The sequence below is a fragment of the Cyphellophora europaea genome (genome assembly GCF_000365145.1).
Source record: "Cyphellophora europaea CBS 101466 unplaced genomic scaffold supercont1.8, whole genome shotgun sequence".
NCBI classification, from domain to species: Eukaryota; Fungi; Ascomycota; class Eurotiomycetes; order Chaetothyriales; family Cyphellophoraceae; genus Cyphellophora; species Cyphellophora europaea.
In genome coordinates, this window is record NW_008481814.1 from 1,698,684 (window position 1) to 1,720,898 (window position 22,215).

At 54.0% G+C, this 22,215-nt stretch overlaps 9 protein-coding genes across 9 annotated transcripts; 6 read left to right on the forward strand and 3 right to left on the reverse strand.

Moving 5' to 3' along the window:
• Window positions 1–900: 900 nt before the first annotated feature.
• On the forward strand, window positions 901–2,127 carry HMPREF1541_08440 (uncharacterized protein; the record flags this gene model as incomplete). The annotated part of the gene is made up of 1 exon (XM_008722759.1): window positions 901–2,127. The coding sequence occupies one exon, from the start codon at window positions 901–903 to the stop codon at window positions 2,125–2,127; it is 1,227 nt and encodes a 408-aa protein (XP_008720981.1).
• An 859-nt stretch (window positions 2,128–2,986) lies between these two features.
• HMPREF1541_08441 (cytidine deaminase) lies at window positions 2,987–3,598 on the forward strand (the record flags this gene model as incomplete). The annotated part of the gene is made up of 3 exons (XM_008722760.1): window positions 2,987–3,068; window positions 3,128–3,168; window positions 3,242–3,598. The coding sequence occupies 3 exons, from the start codon at window positions 2,987–2,989 to the stop codon at window positions 3,596–3,598; spliced, it is 480 nt and encodes a 159-aa protein (XP_008720982.1).
• Window positions 3,599–3,991: 393 nt separating this feature from the next.
• On the reverse strand, window positions 3,992–4,987 carry HMPREF1541_08442 (uncharacterized protein; the record flags this gene model as incomplete). Its single annotated transcript, XM_008722761.1, has 1 exon — window positions 3,992–4,987. The coding sequence occupies one exon, from the start codon at window positions 4,985–4,987 to the stop codon at window positions 3,992–3,994; it is 996 nt and encodes a 331-aa protein (XP_008720983.1).
• A 1,101-nt stretch (window positions 4,988–6,088) lies between these two features.
• Window positions 6,089–7,791, reverse strand: HMPREF1541_08443 (uncharacterized protein; the record flags this gene model as incomplete). The annotated part of the gene is made up of 4 exons (XM_008722762.1): window positions 6,089–6,281; window positions 6,333–6,788; window positions 6,849–7,491; window positions 7,539–7,791. The coding sequence occupies 4 exons, from the start codon at window positions 7,789–7,791 to the stop codon at window positions 6,089–6,091; spliced, it is 1,545 nt and encodes a 514-aa protein (XP_008720984.1).
• Window positions 7,792–9,083: 1,292 nt separating this feature from the next.
• Window positions 9,084–10,711, forward strand: HMPREF1541_08444 (uncharacterized protein; the record flags this gene model as incomplete). The annotated part of the gene is made up of 2 exons (XM_008722763.1): window positions 9,084–9,601; window positions 9,649–10,711. The coding sequence occupies 2 exons, from the start codon at window positions 9,084–9,086 to the stop codon at window positions 10,709–10,711; spliced, it is 1,581 nt and encodes a 526-aa protein (XP_008720985.1).
• Window positions 10,712–11,708: 997 nt separating this feature from the next.
• Window positions 11,709–13,469, forward strand: HMPREF1541_08445 (uncharacterized protein; the record flags this gene model as incomplete). The annotated part of the gene is made up of 1 exon (XM_008722764.1): window positions 11,709–13,469. The coding sequence occupies one exon, from the start codon at window positions 11,709–11,711 to the stop codon at window positions 13,467–13,469; it is 1,761 nt and encodes a 586-aa protein (XP_008720986.1).
• A 1,132-nt stretch (window positions 13,470–14,601) lies between these two features.
• HMPREF1541_08446 (uncharacterized protein) lies at window positions 14,602–16,581 on the forward strand (the record flags this gene model as incomplete). The annotated part of the gene is made up of 7 exons (XM_008722765.1): window positions 14,602–14,764; window positions 14,819–14,937; window positions 14,991–15,146; window positions 15,227–15,407; window positions 15,457–15,540; window positions 15,592–16,293; window positions 16,346–16,581. 7 exons carry the CDS (start codon window positions 14,602–14,604, stop codon window positions 16,579–16,581), a joined length of 1,641 nt encoding a protein of 546 aa, XP_008720987.1.
• A 1,792-nt stretch (window positions 16,582–18,373) lies between these two features.
• On the forward strand, window positions 18,374–19,090 carry HMPREF1541_08447 (uncharacterized protein; the record flags this gene model as incomplete). Its single annotated transcript, XM_008722766.1, has 2 exons — window positions 18,374–18,960; window positions 19,033–19,090. 2 exons carry the CDS (start codon window positions 18,374–18,376, stop codon window positions 19,088–19,090), a joined length of 645 nt encoding a protein of 214 aa, XP_008720988.1.
• Window positions 19,091–19,908: 818 nt separating this feature from the next.
• Window positions 19,909–21,831, reverse strand: HMPREF1541_08448 (uncharacterized protein; the record flags this gene model as incomplete). Its single annotated transcript, XM_008722767.1, has 1 exon — window positions 19,909–21,831. One exon carries the CDS (start codon window positions 21,829–21,831, stop codon window positions 19,909–19,911), a length of 1,923 nt encoding a protein of 640 aa, XP_008720989.1.
• Window positions 21,832–22,215: the final 384 nt, after the last annotated feature.

A 22,215-nucleotide genomic window follows, 5' to 3' on the forward strand; every position in this document is an offset into this window, starting at 1 on the left:
GGAGGTTGCCTTCTTCAGGCTTCCATTCGGCCGCAACCCCTCATGAAAGATTCTCAACAACCGAAACCTTAACATGAGAGACGGAATTCAGGCATGACAGGTTTGATACGACGGCTTACCTTCTTATATCTTCCCCCCCCCCTGCGCGGTATACCACTGGTATCGATCGAATCATGGCTTCTGGTGATCATCATTTGGAGACAATCAAAGACCCCGCATCTCACGATGCTGCCATCGCTCACGCGCAGGAGCCCAATACGACAGTGGTCATATATGTGACGTCTGGAGCAAATCCTATATGTGCGCAAACGACGCCGAAAGTCAAATCATTGATGCAAAACGACAAACACCAGGCTGTGAGGCTCTTCCAAATGGAGCTGACTCCGGAAACGGCTCCTATGATCAAGTTCGGCATTCAAAACACACCTATATTCATCTTGTATCGACAGCGATGGTGTCAAACAATCTTAGGAGCCGATATGAGGGCGTTGGAGAGATTGCTCGATGAGCAGGATCGTCAATTGCCTGAATAAGAGGCTAAGGTGGATTTGGGAGTTCTCAATAGCAGCGAAATTGACGTCCGTGCGTCTTCGGTTATGATAGATTGAAACGGGTTCCCCTTTGGAACATAGCGGAATACAGGATTGGGCAGCTCATGTGTAGTACATGCTGAGAGACCGTTGCGAATGGGCGCGCGAGGCGTGTACAGCACACGACATCAAATCTGCACATATGGCTCCAAGAGCCACCGTAGCATAAAACCACTTTACGCGTGCTTGCAACGCGTCGCAGTCGCGACCCAAACATTTTTTGGCAGGTGCTCTTACGAGTCCTCCAACGTATTCTGAGCGCCTCCTTCTCGCTTCAATCCGCTGCTTGTATACCCGCGGTCTGTCCAGCATGGCCAGCTTTTTCGATAACAAAGCTAGAGCGGCTGCACAAGCTGTGGCATCTTCCTCTAAAGCCAAACCTGCGGCTGATGTTGCCCCTCGGATGCAGCCATGGGTTGAGAAATACAGACCACGCACTTTAGATGAAGTCAAATCCCAAGAACACGCTACAGAAACACTACGCCGCATGGTAAACGCCTCCAATCTTCCCCATCTGCTCCTCTATGGGCCGCCAGGTACAGGCAAGACATCTACCATTCTTGCTTTATCGAGAGAACTGTTTGGTCCCGAGCTATTCTCCAATCGAGTACTTGAGCTCAATGCATCTGACGAAAGAGGCTTGAGTGTCATCAGAGAAAGAGTCAAGACTTTTGCCCAGCAAGCACTCATTCATGCTCCATCAAGCAAAGAATACCGCGAACGATATCCATGTCCTCCATTCAAGATCATCATCCTGGACGAAGCCGACAGTTTGACACAAGATGCACAGAGCGCGCTGAGAAGAACGATGGAGATCTACAGTAAACTCACCCGGTTCTGCTTGTGCTGCAACTATGTCTCGAGGATCATCGACCCAGTCGCCAGTCGGTGCAGCAAGTTCAGATTTAAGGCTTTGGATGGTGGGCACGCTAAAGAACGGATAGAAGAGATCCTGGGTTTGGAAGGGGTCAGCTATGATAGTGGAGTGGTCGAGAAGGCTCTGTCTGTGTCAGATGGAGATCTCAGACGAGCAATTAACCTATTGCAATCAGCAGCACGCCTCGTGGGTGCTTCTGCAGGCGAGGTCAATGGTCATGCGTCTAAGAAAAGTCGGAAGAAGCAAGTCATCGACGACGAGGATGAGGAAATGGCTGACGCTGATGCGGACGCTGATGCGGACGGCGAAGCTGGCAAGACTGTCGCAATCAAGGTTTCCGATATCGATGAGATCAGCGGCATCTTCCCTCCCGAAATGGCCGACACGCTGATCGCCGTGTTACAAAACGGCAACACGCAAAACTACAACGTCGTCGCAGCAGAAGTCACTGACATCGCTGCCTCCGGCTACTCGGCAAATGAGGTCCTGCTCGCCTTGTACAACAAGATCATCTACGACGATTTAGTGGACTCTCGAAAGAAGAACAAACTCACATTGCTTTTCTCAGAGATGGACAAGCGACTGATTGATGGCGTCGATGAGCATCTCACTATGCTGGACATGTCCCTGCAGATTGCTGGTCTCCTGGTCGAGAGATGAACAGCGCTGCTCTTCCGCACAACATCTCGAACGAGGCTGCTGGATGACGATTGTAGGACTTGATCGCGGCTGCAGAAGTACTCGCACGATTTACGACTAAAGTACCTTACTGAGCGGGAATGGTTCGCTGGAATCTCTAGTTGCAATGACTGCAAATGACTGCTGGATTATTCTTCTGCTGTGTATTCCCCGAATCTGTGATCTCTCAAAATCAGACTTGCCTTCCCACTTGTCCGGCAGGACAGTGAGGAGTGCTTCCACCGAAAAGACGCCACAGCGGTACAAACTTGGCCACATGTAGGGGCTGGTGCGAGGCAACCTGGGGTGGGTATTGTGCAAAACTAACATCAAGGAGACATTTCAATGCTGCCACTGACATACAAGCTTGGACATCTCAAGTCCATTTATACCTTCGTCGTGCTTCCGTCCGACACCAGACTCGAATGCATCTCTACCTCTATGACTGCCGCTTCAGCATGCGGCCCAAGGCTCGTTGCAACCACTTCAAAGTGTATTGTAGTGTGCCAGCTCTGGAGAGCTCTATACCAGAACCGTGCTGAAACGATACCCGGAATAAATAACGAGCTCTAGCAGCAAGGGGAAGATGTTTCCGTTGGACCTCATGGGCGTTCATATACCCCAGTTTCGAGCCCTTCGGAGGACCAATCGCATGGTGGCTCGGACCTGACCGAACGCACTTCTTGGCACCTGACCCCATGTATCAATGAGTCAACTTTGGCCATGTTCATCTGACGGATGGGTCCACCAGTCTTCTACAATAAGTCTATATAGTATTGTTGCTCGTTGCTGTCTAGCTGACCGTACCATCTCTCTGTTTAACACCTATATCGCTCTCATAATGTCTTCGACTTACGACCTCTCCGCCGAAGAAATCAGCAAACTGGCGGCGCTGGCCTCAGAAGCAAAACAGACAGCCTACTGTACCACTTCCAACAAACAAAGCAGAACCTCTCATCTCCAGGACTGATAGCCCCTACAGGCCCATACAGCAACTTTCGCGTCGGCGCAGCACTCCTTTTGGTACCCCTCCACCCCCTCGCCCAATTTCACAACGTATCCACCTCCCTAACCATCATCCTTTTCTTCACAACAGGATACTGGCGCCTATCACACCGGCGCCAATGTCGAAGTCGCTTCCACGCCCGTCGGCATCTGCGCCGAGCGCTGCGCCATCGCCCCCATTGTCGCCTCGCTGAAACGGCCCGACATGCCGCTCATTCGCGGCCTGGCCGTCAGTACCGACATCGACCCGCCCGCCAGCCCTTGCGGCATGTGTAGACAGTTCATCAATGAGTTTTGCTCCACGAAGATGAAGGTGTGGATGTATGGGAAGAGTTGGGATGAGGGGAGCAGAGGGGAGGGGGAGGTGACGGTTATGACGATTGGGGACTTATTGCCGCTGAGCTTTAATGGGCGGGATATGGTGAGTGTCATCTTGCTCGAGGCCTAGGGAGTTTTGGCATGTGAACACGTGCATGTGCATTTAGCTAATGAAGACGATATAGGATAAACGAAAGAAGGCTGCTCCTACGACTGTGTAGGCTGCTCCTCCCGCTGAACTGGGTCGGCTTTGCCCTGGGGTTGTGATAGACGAACGAGAGATCGATTCTGTCGAGTACGTTTGATAGATAAGCAGGTTTCCCCCGCATGCAATGCATGCCGGTGCGTTGGAATCTTGCGACGAACTATGATCAGAAGCGAGCGTAAAAGCCAGTGTAGCATGGGGAATGTCTGATTGAATTCTCCCAAAGCGCGAACCGCTAATCTAGATTCTTCTGTCTATAACCAAAACACCTCCCATGACTCGCTGATGAAGACGGCACACACCACAACCATAACAATGCTACTCCGCCACAAGTACACCGCGATATTTCATGTCCCCACTGCCCAGCACCCGGAACGCCTCCTCAATCCCCTTCTCATTCATCTTAAACTCGTTAATCATGGGCTTGATACCATGAAACGCGCTGAACTCGAGCATCTCCCGATGCGTCTGACGATCCGCCACCAGACTGCCCTGAATCCTCAACGCCGCCAAGATGACCGGCATGACGGGAATATCCAGATTCCCAAAGCTGACCGTCAGCGGATAGATCGCGCCTCCGGGCGCCATGAGCGGCAGGTAAAGCTTCCAATCCGGCATCTCACTCGTACACACCAACAAGTGGTCCACGGGCCGACACTGCAGCTCCCCCTCCTTGACGCCCTTCATGGCATAAAACTCCTTGGCGCCCAACCTCATCGCCTCCTCCCTCTTACTGTCCGTCCCCGAGAACACCACGACCTCACAGCCAAACGCCCGCGCGTACTGGATGGCCAAATGCCCCAGGCCGCCCACGCCCAGCACGCCCACGCGCTCCGTGCTCTTGACGCCATACAGCTGCAGGGCGCTAAACACCGTCGCGCCCCCGCACTGCAGCGGCGCCGCGTGCGCATTGTCGATGCCCTCAGGAATCTTGTACACAAACCCCTCGTGCCACACGGCATGCGACCCCATGCTCCCCTGATCCAGATCCGCCGCGCCGTACATCTTGCGCTCCGGACACAGCGTGTCGGCCCCGCGCAGACACTGCTTGCAGTGCCCGCAGCTGAAGTGGTTGTAGCCCCAGCCGACGCGGTCGCCGGTCGCGTGGAGCGTCACGGCCGAGCCCACTTGTTCAACCACGCCGGCGCCCTCGTGGCCGAGGCCCTGCGAGACGTGCTTGAAGTGTACGTCGGTGCCGCAGAGGCCGCTGTGCGTGATGCGCACGAGGACTTCGTGCGGGTGGATGGGGCGGGAGGTGGTGGCTTTGGTGATGGCGCCGTTGGAGGAGCCTTTGTAGACGGTGAAGTCGACCATTGTGGCGGTGATGGTGGAGAGGAGTCGGACTGAGGGTTGGAGGGTTTGTGTTTACTTGTCAAAAATGGGGGGATTGTTGCTTTGGGTACGCTTCGGATCAATGTAGCAGCAGTAGCAGTAGTAGTAATAAAGACTGGATTTACAAACAAAAAATCGAGGATTTCCACACGGCAGCATTGAATGTCCAGCTTTTTATATCTCCCACGCCGTATCCGCCACTTATTCACCACGTTGCGGGACAGAGATACCACTCACTACGAGTACATTCTGAGGGAACCCACGTATCGTCACGGCTCCCTTGGCAACGTCTTTGCAGGGCAAACCACGAGGCTTTGTCAGAGCCCCGATCTTTTTTTTCTTCTCTCTCCTCAAATCCCATCATTATTTCGAAGCGAGTCCATAGAAAGCCGGATATGCTGCCGCATTGGTCCCTCGCAAACTTTCCCGCAGGATGTGTAGATCCCGACCCAGTCGATGACAGAGCGATGACAGGTTTTGTATGGAGCCTTGCAGGAGAAAATCTCAAATTATTATGGTATGCAAGATCGTTAGGGGGGTGTCGGATATCGGATGGTGACGTTTAAAAGTGGACTAGACCCAGTATTACTTAGGTCCGGACCCGGTACCGTGAAACACAGGTTTGTCAGGTCGTGATTGGTAGACGGCTGCTATACCCGAAGGAGAAGGCCTCGGTTCCTGCATTGGGACAAGCGCCGGCGGTGCCACGTGGCTGCGTTCGTGCCTCGGTGTTTCAGTTCGGTGTTTCGTCGGGAGGATTTTTGTTGGGTGAACAAAGGTGTGTTTGTGTTTCTGGACTTGTCAGCTTCGGACTGTCCAGCATCTTCGACTGACGTAGAGGTTGGCAGCACGAAGCAGCCGGTCTGGCCCGGGGACCCTTGCGCGGCCAACTGTCTCGAGCATCTATGCGCCGATCAACAAGTTTGACATAAGAGCACCGCTTATGCAGCTCGCGCTGGTTGGAAAGCAATACCGGGTCCTTGATTTGGATTCACAGACCGCGGTATCGTTGCTGCGCGTCTATTGCCAGCTATAGATTATGAATTGCCCCGTCCCACCAATGATGCTATCGACGAAACTGCTTCAGAGACCGTACATGAACGTGTACTTTTTGTCAGCGTAGCGCTTGTCCGACGTGCGTTCCAACGCCACCTGCTCCGGAGTCATCCTGCTCAGCTGCGCTTTCCGCCGTTTGTTTACTGCTTGCAACGTAAAGCGGTACGCGACGTAGCCAATGAGGGCAACGGCGAGGAATGCGAGGGTCACGTAAAATGGTCTGCGAGCAGGTCAGCACTGAATTCCGGGCAAGGGCTCTGGGCAGGCTCACATCAGATAAGTCGGAGCGTATGACGCTCGGTAGACCTGCGCTCCAATGACGCCGCCAAGGTTGCCAAAGCCATTCACACCGAGGACCAGTGCACGCTTCCCTGGCTCTGGTGTGTTCCCTGAAAGCCAGGCCACAGTCAGGGGTGCGGATACATAGCTCCCGAAGAGCAGGATGCACAGTCCTGCATACTTCCCACCATTGGTCTGCACTGTGACCGTGATGATCAAGCCGACGAGTGCGATAAGCAATCCTCCCAAGATGTGGTAGCCACGCTCGCGGTGGTGATCAGAGCTCCAGGCAAAGAGATATAGACCCACAGCTCCACAAATATAAGGCGGAACCGACATCAGGTTGGCCTCGATCGACGAGTATCCTAAACCGCGGACGACGAGCGGCAGGAAGATGCTGAATGCCTGCCCAGGAACGCTTGCGAGTATGTTGAAGAACAGCACGTACCTAGTTCGTGTCAGTATTCTGTAAGAGATTCCACCATCAGAATTCGTGAGGCTCCCTTACCACAACTTCCAATCCTTACCAGTCTCCACCCAGTCCCGCCTCGTCAGACGTTCTTTCTCCACGCCACTCTCCTCGTAGACATGTTGGATGTACATCTCGTTGTCTTTGCGAATCCGGTCGACGGCCATAGCTCTGTCGGATGCATTCAGGAACCAAGCCGACCCCGGACCCATGGGCAACCAAAACCAAGAAACTATGGCCAATAGACAGGTCGCAATGCCTTCAATGACGAACAGCCACTGCCAATTGCTCAGTGGCCCGCCTCGGATGTGGAATATACCAAACGCTATCGATCCTCCAAAAGCTCCAGCCACGGCGTACTGCCCATAGAACAACGCGATGCGGACAGCGAGTGAGTACCTTGGGTACCATGTTGAGAGGTACGCAACCGCTGTTGGATAGAAACCAGCCTCAAAAGCGCCGATCAGAAGTCGAATGGCAATGAGCGTCGCTTTGTTATTCGTCCATGCCTGCGCGATTGTCAAAGCACCCCAGCCCATCATGATGATCGGGATCCAGTTTTTGGCACCTAGCAACCTTCCCATAGCAGCTGAGACGGGCTGAAACGTCACGAAAGTAACAAAGAACAAGCTGACGGCCGAATTGAGATCGTCAGGACGAACACCAATGTCGCGAGTGAAGCCTGACAGTGGTCAGCATGACGTTCCCGTGCCGAGGTCGGACGTGTACCTTGTGTTTCTGCATTTCCCACGTTCGAGCGATCCAAGCCGTTAAACAGGTAAAGCAATGAGAGGAACGGGAGTAATGCAACGTCCATCTTCCGGTTTAGAGCCTTGTTCTTGGCTTTCTCCTCAGGCGTCTCTGGAACATGTCCGATGGGGACATTGCTGGCATGACTGAGCTCATCCTGGAGCTTAGTCGAGGCAGTCTCGACTTGGTCTACACGGTTGAACGCCTTGGCAGACTCGACAGCTGTTGACATGTTGGTTATGCTACCGGCGAGATGGAGTCGTGGGGCGGACGTTGTGTCTTATGTACATCGCACGTCGGATGGCTGGCCGTATCGAGTCTAAAGATTGTAGCTAAGAAGGTCTAGCGGTCAAGCAGCATCGACACGGCAGGCAAATTGAAAGTCGTTCGAATGACCAAGTACGACACTGGTTATTGTACTCCGACTGCACCCTTCGTGACGATCCGATGTAGGCCAATTCGTAACAGAAGTGTAGGTTATCAACTGTAATGACCTAGATTGACAGCAACAAGATCGTCCGAGCTGTTCCCGAGCTTAGCAGGTGCGATGTTCGGCCAGGGTGCAGTACCCGAGGACTTCTTGTTTCATAGGTATTTGCGGGGAATGGTCAGACGTGTCCGCTGAGCCATCTCCAACTAGCTGTATTGCACAGACTCAGAATCCAGCAGGATGACGGCCTCAAGCACGAGGATAGCAGGAAATCGGTGCGGGGGGTGGACCATCGTCTCCACGCCAAGCCGTAACAGTGGGGGAGATGGGTACTGTACCCAGGTATGGGGTTCACTTCTCCAATCTGACTTCTCCTGGGTGGCTCGGCTGGCCAGGGAAGTGTAGCCGTATTAGCCTCATCTGCTCGTCAGCTAGTCGGAGTACTCTCCCTCATTGACCTCCTGTTGCCGGGCCACCGTCTGAGCTCCGCAGTTGATCGTGTTATATCTGTGCGGCGGAAGCTGACGGCTTCACCATGTCGCGTGGCAAGGATTCGTGTTGCAGACCAAGCGTCGATAATGGGCTCAATAGATCACTCGCGTGAGGCTTTGAACCGGCGCTCGAAGACAGTCGACATTGGATATGAAGGGACTTCGGTCTCTGTGAATCCTACAACGGGAAAGGTGAGCCAATCCACGATTCGCCTATTCCAGCCCTAAGTCTCCTGCCAGATCTTGGGGTTGACCACATTTCATCCTAAACATGGCATCGTTCTTGCAGAGCCCTATGAGCAATTCTGCGGGGACAAATTCCACGACGCAGAATACGTGCGCAAACACAGGACCCGAATGCTGGACTCTCTGGCGTCAAGCAGCTCTCGAGGATATGGCGTTTCTGTTGATATTGGGCCGCCGTCCATGTCTCTGGTAGAATACGACGCTATGAACCACGCCACAATCAGACAAAGCTTTGGAGATGGAATTCGAGTGTCGATGACAATCGTTGTGGCAAGAGAAGGGCAAGTTCTTCAGCGTTGTGAAGTAGACAACACGCGAGACGTGGACGCTGCCGTGCCATGGGCTTTCGATGCCAACATGAGCGTGAATCGTGCTTCATATGGCCAGCTCACTGAGGGGGGGCCAATAAGCCTTCCGCTGTCTGAGAACCAGGTATCTCACCTCGCCGAATACCAAATACTGGCAGTCGTCGCCAAGCATTTGGAGGCTCACTTCGTATGCGCGGTTGAGATTGACGGTAGAGCGTTGTCATTCGGCAACTCCATCCAGCAACAGACATGTGTGGGTAAGCCTGTACGTGGGCAGATGAAGGGGATCCTCAGCATTCCAGGCAAAACTTCCAAAACCCTGGTTGCCAGATATTGTCTGCGTTCTGGAGTGTCACCAAAGGTAATGCAGGCTGCGTCGTCTTTCCCGAGTGAGAGACCTTCCATTCGCTTCTGGGTAGGCCATGAAACTAGGGCACAGTTTTTGGTTCGGAGGAACCTGGACTACATCCTCGGCTGCTGTTCAGTCGTCATTCCTGGTTCAAGGGAGATCGTCTGTATGCTTACCGACCACGTAGCGTTGCCATTGGGTTGGAACAGGGATAACTAGTAAGTCTGCCGTCCTGTAAAGTTTTCTTAGCTGATAGTTAGTGTAGCTGGCAGGCGCGTTTCTTGATGGATGCACGACAAAGCCTCCATAAAATAGCTGCCAGCCAAGATGCAGCGAGATACACTCAGCAGATTGAGCGAGTCCTGCGAGGGCACCTGACGTGGGTGTTCGATCTTGCCGAACGTCCCCACGGATATTGGCATCGGAGCTATCTTGCGACTGGCAAGCCAAAGGATGGTCCTGTATTCCAGCTTGATCAGCAATGCTACCCCTTCCTGGAATTAGCGGACTTGTATGACATGTTCCCGGAGCAGTCGGGCTTTGTCAAAGAGATGCTGAGCCAGCCTGTCGTAGACGACTTCGTTGGGCTGGTAGCTTCGAAGACCGACGGGGCAACGGGACTGGTTGCAACAGAAGAGACTCCAGGAGATGATCCAGTCGAATTCGAGTTCCATTTCAGCTCACATGTGCTCCTCTGGCATACACTGACGCGCCTAGGTGCTCTGTTACGAAGGATAGAGCCTGGGCAGTCTCAGATTCTTGTCCGGATTGATTCATTGGCAACCTCCTTGCGCAAGGCAACGTTGGCACACTTTCTACAACAGGATCAACAGAGTAGTGAATGGATGTATGCATACCTGACCGACGGTCACGGAGCGTTCCGGATGTACCACGATGGGAATGATGTGGTCACTCTTTTCGCCAGAGAATGGGGTTTCTTAGAGTCCGAGATTGAGATGGCTGCCTGGGAGAACACGATGCGATTCGCGAACTCGAGCAGGAACGAAGGCGGCTATTGCAGCAATGGGCCATACGCAGGGCTTGGCAGCGTGCATTCGCCTGGGCCTTGGCCATTGGGGTATTACCAGACCTGGCGTTTTAGCCAAGTGGTTGGCGATCACCAGCTGGAGCAGAAGCTTTGGAAACAGATATGCGATGTTATGCAACGCGATGGCACATTTCCCGAGGCGGTCGATGTTGTGACAGGCGAGTGTACGAGCAAGGCGTGGTTCAGCTGGCCGGGATCAATGATTGGCAGTGGCTTGCTCCGCCAAGAGAACCGTGGAAAATACCTAGAAGCGAGTTCAGAGCACTGCATCGACTGTTGAGGTGAAGCAGCAATGGGTTCATGATGGCGGGTCGCCTGCCATCCACGTTGCAGTAATGACCTACCATAGATCCACAGCATACAGCGTGTGACCATCAGGATATTGGCGATGAGACGTGTCTCGGAGTGACATACAATGGATATAGAGCTTCCCGTCAATTAGGTTACACTGGCTTCCCAAGTCGCGGCAGCGAGATCGAAGGGAGGCTTCCAGATATTTCCAGTCGAGTCGTACGAAGTGGTTTATTGGGAGAAAAAAACGTGCCTGCGCAACGTGGGGAGGTGGGGTTGTACCTGCCTCGTGCATGCCATTTCTAGTGGCTTGGCAGCCAAGATCCGGGGCTCGGTCTTCACCAGAACTGCTGGCTTCCTGTCCGCCTATCTTCGTCTCCGTCTTCACTTCTTCTGTCCTTCAGAGTATCCTTGTTGGTTCGTCCTTCAATAAGTAGGCACCGGCTGGAACTGGTCTCTCCACGTTTCTCAGAGCGGCAATTCCTCGCAAATGTCGTGTTGATCTTGCGTTTCGTCTTGAAACCTTCCTAACCTCGAATCTTCCCAGGTGCCGCCTTCAGGCTTCTTCACCCCCGTCTGAATCCAACATGCCTGTTTCTGCACCAAGATATGTCTTCGGCGCCAATATCTGTCAAGTCTCAGTCCAAGCGTCTTCCGGTCAACCCACGGCGACATAAGGTGCCTCTGGAGTCCCGGAAGCGTGTCACTCAGGCGTGAGCCATCCAATAATTCTATGTTGTTGCATGTAATGCTGATGCCGCTCTGGATGTAGGTGTAATCCATGCAATGTCAGGCGCGCAAAGTGCTCCGGGGGCCAACCATGTGAGAGATGTGTCAGAGCGTCACGAGAGTGTCAGTACCCCCTCCTCGGAGAGTCCTTGACGGTCAAAAAATCCCAATACGAAGCGCTCCAGAAACAGTGCGAGGTTCTCAGGCAACAAGTTCAGCAACTGGAAAGAAGCAGGACCGTTCCCCAGCCCCATCGGATGTCTACTGGCTCGACCAGCCACCTTGACCCAGAGAAAAGTCGTGGCCATGTGCCTGTACGCCTGGAGGAGCCGGACGCACCACGAGAGGGCCGAATCTTGTTGGACGCTTATGGCCAAAGCCGCTATCTAGGAGAAAGCTCAGGTGCAACATTCCTCAATCACATTCGGGAATACATGGCCACTGTATTTCCCATTGCCTTCAATACTGCCTGGCCAATAACCCAAGCGACGGATACCAAATTCATCTCGGCATTGGGACATTATCAGACTCATGATTCTCGGCCTCTACTCGTTTCATCACCTGATCATCTGATGCCCTCAATTGAGCAGGCTAAGCGTATGCTGTCTGAACTCAGTCACTGGACTCGCAATGGCTCTCACACCGCCATTTCTGGTGGCATTTTCTACTGGGCTAATACCGAGTCGCTGTTGGCGGAATATGAGCTGCACCTTGCCGATCCGCGATCGTCGGAGCTCAGCCGCAACCTTGCACTCATCAACGCTGCATTCGCTGTGGCCTGCCAATTTAACCCCGATTGCGCACCAGAATGGGATGCAGGCGACGGCCAAACATTCTTTGCCAGAGCCCGTGCTCTGGTTGGCAATCCGCTTGACATCGCAAGTCTCAGTGATGCACCCGTCTTGACCTTGCTTGGATTCTATCTGGTGAATAGCTACCGCCGAGATGCAGCTTATATGTATATCTCGGTTGCCCTGCACATTCTGATCGTCCATGGCGTTCACAGAGCCTGGTCTATCGATGAAGATGGTAAGCGAAAATTCTGGGATGTCTATAACTTGGACCGCTGGCTCAGCTGCACTATGGGAAGACCTGTCATGGTTGTGGAGGAAAGCATTCAGCTGGACGTCCCACGGCCTGCTCCAGGTCTGCCACAGCCTGATGGTTTACGAGCGCATGTTGAACTATCCAAGATAACGCACTATATCGCTGCCAACGTATATGGCGTCTCCAAGCATATAGCAGAACCACACAGTACGGCTCTCTGCATTCACAGGGCGTTGAGTATGCTCAAGTCTTGGGAGTATGACCTCCCAGATTCCTTGCGCTATGTTGAACGGAGCAATGATCAGGATCATGCTGCTTACGACTTGCAGATGGCAGCAAATCATTTGAAGATCCTCGCCGTCAGAGCCTGGTTATTCGATTCTGTGAAGAGAGCAACCGCCAACCTCTGTTTACGAGGCCGACGAGACGATACCGAGTCTGCTCATCACAACGAGATCGACCTGGCTGTTGCGGCAGCGAGACAGACTATAGTGATTTTGAGACATCTTGTTGAGATTCGAAAGCCAAACAACCTGGTGCACACGAGCATTCATCACATCTTCAATGCGGCCTTGACACTGGAATTGTATCAGATACTCTGCGTCAGCGACCACACACCCGATCGTGAAAGCATCCATTACATCATATCGCTTCTAGAGATTCAGAATGGGAGCAACAAGCCTTTCGCCAAGGACTGCGCCGGTGTGCTATCTGATCTTGCCTCCATGATGGTAAAGCTGCGCAGCAGCGGTGGACAGCTTCAACACCTGGCCAGGTACAAAGCTGCCCATGAAGAAGAATCCTTACCGGTTGGCGGAGCTAGTCATTGGCATGGGCCAAGTACGTGGGCGCACAATTCCGTTGAACTCCTTCCAAGTCGACTTCCGGGTACATCAGAGACATCACCAACCGCGATGATCAACAGCGAAGATCGGCAGAATGCCTACGACGAAATTGTCTCCTGGCTTTAGGCGGGCCACCTTCGTCCAAGGTCCCGGCCAAATTTGGTATCGTGGGGAAGCTGACCGGGCGACGTGCATGGTGGATCTTGTGTCGAAGTCTGTTGAGACGTCCACGAGCGTAAGCTGGCCGCTCACGTGACACTTGCACACCCACAATGTAGACACTCTTTGCGTGTCTGCATCTGGACACTATAAAAAGCCACGGCAAGGTCGTGGTCCTGAGGCACGTGACGCATGTTTCGCCCTCTCGTAAGCGGCCAAGCATCAAACCGCGTATGGATTCGTCCAGGACCGTATCTGAGCTCGTTCATGTGCCGTGTGGGTAGCGCTTGTCCTGAGCCTTGGTCGCTGCAATGCACTACCAAGTTTGTCGCCACGTTCGAGGGGCGAACGAAAATCCGATGATCGAGAAACAGGAAAGACCCGGTAAGCCAGCAGACCCCTACTGCTCACTCATCACAGCCGATGGGATGCAGCAAAGCGATTGCTTATCCAGGACACTTAAGTGGCTTTTCTCAGTACCGGAGAACCGTCGTCGTCTTGCTTGGCTCACTGGAAGGGAGAAGTGCCCTAATCCTGGCGTGCTTTCAACGCCCACAGCCATGTGTCCTGAAAACGAGAACTGGCGGCTGACGAACGTGGTCCAGCATCTCGCCACATTACCGTTGACATAGGGGATTCCATAAACTGTGCAGTGCTTCCATGCAAGGCCCGTCTTCTTATCTACGACACGAGCGTGCCAAGAACAGTGATTCGCTATCGTGCTTCTGGAAGTTTTCCCACGCCACGCTCTTATCGACGCGCTCCACCACGAGCTAGGATCTCGCTGGTTGCAGAAGCTGCTATGCTCATCTTGCAACAGTGCACTACGCATCTGAGTGGTTGCGGCGCAGATCCGAGCCATCCGAGTGCCCTCGCCAACCGGCGCCTGGCCGCGCCGAGGCTGACGGTTGCATCCAAGCACGCGAAGCTCTCCAAGCAACAACCGGAAGCCGTGGAAGCACTGTGCCACGGCGCATTAGCATGCCTTAAATCCCGCTATACAAAGCTTCGCGATGATTCCTGGTTTCAGAGAAAATCACTGTGTTGATTGATATTCGACTGTTGCGTTGAGCCCTTTGCAAACGCCGCAGTCTTGAACATGGCGCCGGATTCCCAGTCGTCGAGTGATGGCCCTCCCAACAGCAAGGAGGTCTATAGGGAAGCTCCAACCCAGCCATATCATGAAGATGTCGAGTCTGGCCAGCAACAAGGACTTCTACATAAGAACCTGCAAGGTCGACATATGCAGATGATTGCGATCGGTGAGCAGTGCCGCCTTGCGGCAGCGAACACCCTAGGTCTGATCTGATCTCCAGGTGGTTCTATCGGTGCCGGCCTCTTCGTTGCCTCGGGCGGTGCGCTGCAGAGCGGTGGTCCTGCTTCCCTGGTAATCTGCTATGTCATCATTGGTGTGATGATTCTGTGCACCGTGGAGGTCCGCTTGCCTTTTGCATGCACTCTCCTTAGGCAAAATCTAACTTGTTGCAGGCACTGGGAGAATTGGCGGTGCTATATCCCGTCAATGGTGCCTTCTTCGACTATGGTGTGCGATTCATTGAGCCATCCTGGGGCTTTGCCATGGGCTGGCAGTATGCTCTTAGTTGGCTGATCATCTTTCCCTTTGAGATCACAGCTGCGGGCCAGGTAAGGATGTTATCACCTCCTATCCTTTAGCCCACGATCCTCGCTCGATTGTCTCGATCATACTGACTTTCTCGGTGGAGACAATCGACTACTGGCACCATTACAATATCGGCATTTGGATCGCAGTCTTCTTTGCTGTATTGTTTATAATCCAGCTCTTTGGCGTTCGAGGGTACGGTGAGGTGGAGTTCGTCCTCGCTGTCATCAAGATCATAGCCGTGCTTGGGTTCATCATCTTTGGCATCATTGTCGATTGTGGAGGTATGTCCTTCCCTTTCTCGTAAGGCACAACGTGCTCAGCAATAACTAGGGGTGCCTTCCGATGACCGTGGATACATTGGCTTTCGATACTGGGATAGCAGTAAACCAGGCGGCAACAAAGCGTTCAGGAATGGTGAGTGCGATCCTGTTCAAGCTTGAATCATATAGCTCACATGGCGTGCAGACTTCAAGGGATTTTGTTCAGTCTTCACCGTTGCTGCGTTCGCCTTTGCTGGTACAGAAATGGTGGGTCTAGCTGCCGCGGAAGCGAAGGATCCACGCAAGTCTCTGCCCAAAGCCACTCGACAGGTGTTTTGGCGCATCGCTGGATTCTATGTTATCTCACTTCTCATCGTTGGCTTGATCGTGCCTAACAACTCGGACGACCTCCGTGGGTCATCCGGAGCAAATACGAAAGCCTCACCGTTCGTCCTGGCCATCGAATACGCCGGCGTGTCGGGCTTGCCATCTGTCTTCAACGCGGTCATCACCATCGCCGTCATCAGCGTTGCGAACTCGTCCATATACGGCAGCACCCGAACAATGCAGGCACTCGCTTTGCGCGGTATGGGTCCTAAATGGCTGGCCTATGTCGACAAGAAGGGCCGTCCATTGTGGGCGGTAGCCATCGCCCTGGCTTTCGGTATGCTGGCTTTCGTCAACGAAGCCAAGGATGGTGGCGATGTTTTCACGTGGCTGTTGGCCCTGAGCAGTCTGTCCAACTTCTTCGTCTGGGGCTCGATCTGCCTTAGTCATATGCGATTTCGCCTTGCATGGAAGGCAGCTGGTCGCTCGCTCGATGATCTTCCATTTCGTTCAGACACGGGTTTCTGGGGCAGCGCAATCGGCTTCACTATCGTGTGCATATGCTTGGTCGCAACATTCTGTGAGTTCTTTCCTGTTCGCTATTTGAAACAGTGGCTGACGATTGGATACAGACGTCAGTCTATTCCCGATTGGCGGAGACCCCGATGCCGAAGTCTTCTTCGAAACTTATCTAGCTGCTCCCATCATCATTGCCTTGTGGGCATTCTGGAAGCTCTGGACCAGGCAATGGCGACTCTTCACACCGCTGCGAGAGATCGACATCGACACGGGGATGAGAGAGTACATTGGTAGCATGCCAGAGCCGCCGACCAACGCGTTCCGCCGGCTAGCCAAGATCATCTTTTGAGTTTCACCCATCTGCCTGAATCCATGTCAGCCTGGAGGTGGTCATCCGACCGTTGGACTTGCGGAGGAGGACTTCGATATTGAGACGTGCAGGCCACAGGCCGGATGATCAAGGTGCCCAAAGGGGTACAGTAGCTCCCTGCTCGCTCGATTGGGACTTGTCAAGGGCACCTGACGCAGGCAAGACGCCGTTTTGGGCACTACGCTTTTCCAACAGACTTTTCTCAAACACAATTCAGTCTTCAATTGGGGTGCGCATGAATCTGGCTTCTCTGGGCCCAGCCCATCGTGGTACCCTGTGCTCCGCGTCTTCAAGGCAGTTAGCATATTCGCGACACCCTCACGCCTCCTGTTACCATATGCGATGACGTTGCAGCCTCTAGCCAGCAGCAATGTCTCACCTTAGCCTACCTATCAGCTGTTGCTCGCGAATCGGCAGCTGACCCAAGGGCCTCATCCTTCCCAAAATTTGACTCATCCTTGGGCCTGTGGGCCAGCCATGCGGGGTATATCAGCCAGATCGTTGGGTCTGGAGTAGCATCGAGCGCGTTCGGATGTCTTTCAGCCCTAGATCCGAGCGAATAGCGCCGATACCTTTAACCGTGCGTGCCGCTGTACAGTCAGTAGGCCGCAAAGCTGCTACTCCGGGCACTGACCGAAGTACTAAGGTACCTAGCTTGTGAAGCTGCTTAGACTGGTTTGCAGAAGCGCAGCATCGTCGTCTAAATTTGGCCATGCTCAAAAGCTAATACTTCGTGTTCTCCGACAACTTGCAGGCTTTGTCCGGGTTTTACTGGATGTTTATCATTCTTTTGGCCGAAGCCTATTATTATGTTTGGCAACGCGTGCCTGGATCGCCTGGGCCAGAGGCCTTGAGGACAACCAACAGGCTTGACGTCGCCCGGCAGGCAGCTGTGCCGTGCCATTCGTCGTTGCTCCCAAGTGCCGAAACATCGGGTTCCGCTCGCTCGCAGCGACGGCCTCAAATGAGATGATACTTTTACGCTTTTGCCGTCGGGTGCTTCTGTGGAGGGCTGAATGTTACTTTTGTTTTTCGTATCTGACTGGAATTCGACGAAGAATAGGACGCGGCCTTCATATCTCAAACGGCCACATCAATTTGGTCGCTATCGGTGCTTGCGTGTGCTGCCAGGCCACCCCGAAGAGCCACAATCACAACTGACCCTTGCTCGGTGGACCTGTCACCCGTTGCTTAGCTTCTTTCAAGCTTCGCAAACAAGCTCCCTGCCCAATTTCTTGAGCCAGGTTAAACGCCGCTTGGGAGACGTCTGGCGTCACAGAGATCGTCCTTATCGAAATTCCCCCATGCATGTAGCTTTTGTTTGCAGGATGAGTTCAGCTTCACGGTACTACTCCGTAGCATCCCACGGTTCGCTACGACCTCACGTTTGGCCTAGTGAAAGGCGGTGATGCAGGACTTGCTGTGGCAAGGGTTAGCTGATGCGAGCCTACTACTGCCAGTCTAGGCGTTCTTCCTCACAGCCTCACTGCTATACTTCAGTGACCGGCATGTGCGGCCCTGGTCTCAAATTGGCCGGACCCACCAGGTACGGTACACACTTCGACGTGGAGTGACTGGATCCCCAGAGACCGGGTCGCACGGCCAGGCACACTACGCTATCTGCCGCATGACAACTGGCATTGCCCCATGCTTGTTCTCCTATTACTATATCTCGTCTGTGTTCCTCCTCTTGGCTTTGCTCTCCTCCCCGTCTACCCCAACTCCACCGTCGTTACCAGTATCGCCCCGTACCCTCGTTCACCAATACAGTATGAAGACTGTCATCGTCTCCGCCCTCCTGGCGACGACTGCCTTGGCCTACCCAGGTGAGGTCTTGCGCAAGCGTGCCCTCACAGCCAACGACTACGACAAGCGTACCGGTTGCCCCAAGACCCTGCCGGCGGGCCAGTTCGAGTTCCCTCACTACATCACCCAGATCTCCAAGTCCCAGCCAGACAAGAAGTTCGGCCCACAATACAATGGCGTCTTCACTCCTAACGATATCGCCTCCATCTTCAGCTTCGATGTGCCCGCCTCCCGCGCTGACGCCAACTGCACGCTCGAGTTCCTCTTCCCCATGAAGAACCAGCTGACCACATCTTCGTTCGAGTATTCAGGTGGAGGCTCGTTCTTCTTCATCGGCTACAACCCTGGCTCGTGCCCCGGTCCCGACACGACATACAACAATCAGCCCGCGCCCGGCCCCTTCCCACCATTCCCGCCCATCCACATGGAGCCCGGCAATGCGTACACGATTGACGTGGGCCCTTGCTTCGTGGGCGCTGGCACCTGTGTCGCCGGCCAGACATACACCAACGACACCAACTTCAACTATTTCCAGGACTACAATGATTGCCCGTGAGTATCCGACAGCTCTGCTTCCTGCTTGGCAAACCATAGTTGAGTCAACACTTACTAACGCTATCTCAGGATTGGTATCTACACCGAGTACAGCTACGGTCTCCCCAACAGGCCACCCCCATCTTAAGTCTGCCAGATGTACACAACGCATACGTCGAGCCATCTATCCAGCATCAAGCCGCTCAACGAGTGAACAATGCCTGGATACCGCAGCAACCCTCCAACTTCGAAGAACATATGATATATCTATCCACAAGTTGACACGCTTGTAGCTCACCTACACACACGCCTGCTCGCACAAAAGCATCAACAATCATCACCTCTACCGCCACCATTGCCTAGTGATCAACACCGCAGCTCAGCACGAGGCCTTTAACGGGCATGCATAATTCGCTATTTCGAACCTCGAGCTACAATCTAATTCGAACATGTACATGCTTTAGAATAATGAGAAATCAATAGCTACTAATGACCATTATTATCCATTGTCATGTTTTTGGACCTCATTTTGTTTTGTTCTCCCTACCCTGAGTTCTGAAACCGGATCTACGTATGTAGGGTGATGGATGATCCATTCCATGCCCAGCCCAAACACTTGCAGATCCCCGTTCACGCCCAGACTGTATCGGCAATCAACATGCCAAGACTTCTTTGCCTCTCCATCCCTCTGGGACTCCCAGAAACGCCTTAGGGTGGCCAGAGGGTCTGACTTGCAGCAGACTGCTTACGGCGCTGAGGAGCCGAGGCGCGAGGAGGGGCCTAAGCGGCTGCTGAGACGAGCGAAACTCTTGCGGGGAAGAGGCGGCGGTGGCGTTTGCTGCTTGCGAAAAAGTGACAAGTCCCCGTAGGATGGAGGAGTGGGCTGGAACGGCCAAAGGCAGATGATACCTTCAATATGGGAAAGACCCCCCCTTTCCCCAGCAGTGTGAAGCGTGACAGCCTCGTTCATACCAGAACGAGGTCTTCCTCACCCCCTTGCCAGCCTTCCACACCGTCACCGTCCCAGACCTGTCCTCTCATGACGCCCTGTATATACGCCTCTCCCACCAGCAAGAACCGCTTGCTGTCTCCCACGTTCCCCACATCGACAGGCCTCAAGACGAACGGCACCGCCGACCCCTTCGTGACGCAGCACACATCGCCAACTTGCAGAGCACGGTGCGCCGTTCCATAGTAACCTTTTGAGGTCCGGAAGAACCTGCGGTTGTGGAGTGCACGCCTCTGATTATCGAACATGGTGTGTACTTCGCTCGTCAGCTTCGCGTCCCTGTCGAGCGCGCCGTGTGTGATCAGTGCCCGATATGCGTGAAAGACGGCGCGGTGGCGCTGGCTGTCGTCTTCGGCCGGTGAGTCATCCGCGGCTCGCCCTGCAACGATGGCGAGGCTGAAGGCGTGCTCTTGCTCATCTGGAGTAGAACCGTAAGCGCCGTAGGAGACGCCGGCAGTTTGTGAGATCTGGTTCCAGAGTCGCTGGAGAGGTTGGTTCGTCAACTGCTGCTCAGTCGTGAGCTCTTCGGACAGATAGGGCTCGGACGCCCATGTTATGGTGTCGAACAGAACGCCTCGGAGATGTAAAGAACAAGTCTCGGCATGATATTCGCTTGTGAAGCTTGAGCTGTCCGGTCCGCCCGCACGGTACCACATCTCGGGGTAACCAAGCCAGTAGACACGGAATCCTTCGTCCCACCGCGGGACCCACGACGGACGGTGTCCCGTCATAGACTTTGAGTCGGGCGCGTGATCTGAGCACGAGAGGACCGTCCATGGCTGAGGATCTGTTTCCAGTATCCGAACAGCAGTGTCGAGATACACTTGATCAACGGATGCATTGTAGTCCGGGGTCAGTAGCTGACCGGGGCTATCTCTAGCCACATTATCCGCGCTTGGATGGCTGAGAAAAGCATAGACATGGTCTCTGGGGTCTGTGGTTCCAAAATAGCGACCATTGTTCAGAATGCTGACGAAACTAGGCTGGATTTCGGGACGGCTGAAGGACCTTGTATACGGCAGCTCATTCCGCCAGCTCGTCGGGTTGTTGTAGACACGCCAGAGGTCTTCCAAGGTGTCCCAGATCAATCCAGAGTTCAGTATGCCGGTGTGGGCACGGATATCGGAACGTAATGCAATCAGAAGCATGAGTTCGACAAGGTAGGCCCAGTTCATGCACGCGTGACCCCACTGAATGACTGCTGCTTGCGCCAGTCCAGTCTCTTGGAGAGTCCACGTTCTTGTCAGGTACGAATTGGCCATGAGTGTCTTGACTGAAGCCCACCTGACCGGCCCAGATGCGATCGGCCCGCCATCGGCAGGAAGTGGCGGAACGTCGTCAATGCTGCCGTGCATCTGTATTATCTCGTCGAGTGTGACGGTCGTGCGTTCGATCAACCTGAAGCACTCCTCTGCTTCGCGAGTGGCATCATCACCAAGCCAGACAACCACGCGCTCGGCCGCAGCATAGATATCGCCCATCTGCAACACTTGCAAGCTCTTCTCTTGCTTGTCTGCCTGATTAATGCATATGGCGTCGGCCCACATGGCGCGAGAACTGTCTCGGCGGCGCAGACGTGCAAGGGCCGACGCCAGATTCGACCCTACCCGTAACTTCTTGCCATCGCATTCGATCTCCGGCATCTGATCAAGTCCATCGATGCCCCAGACATAAGAGAGCGCCTCAAAGGGCCGTTCAACATCATCGATTCTCTGCAGGCGTAGGTTGCAACACAAGGGCCCCGCACCGGCCTCAAGCAGCAACACCCTTATCCACCCCTTCTCGGGCATGTCGCCATACTGGTAAGGCTCGCAAACAGGAGGAGCTGCCTGAAGTGTCACGTGTCCGGCGATGTCGCGGGTTGCAGTGGTAGTAGTCATATCCCTGAAGGTGGGAAATGAAGAACTGCCTCAAGCAGCGGCAGGATGCGAGGCAAACCCTAAGTATTCGGAGAGAACTCGTTTGACCAGCACTGCATGATGGGAAAGGCTTCGAGGCCAGGCCCTTTCATGTTATCTCGCGCGCGTGGGGAATCGTGCCAAAAGATGCAAACGCCACAGGAGCTGCGACAGAGTCGAGGCCACGGGGAGTGGTGCAACAAGCCCAAGCCCCAGCTGCAAGCTATCAGTTCAGGGGGGTGGCGCGTCGGGTACCCAATGAACTGCGCGAGTGGTGGTCAAAAATGCGATAGGGGCTGCTGGCATCACATGGGGGGTTTTGTTGCTCAACTGAGATAGCTTTTCATATCGTGAGGGACTCTAACC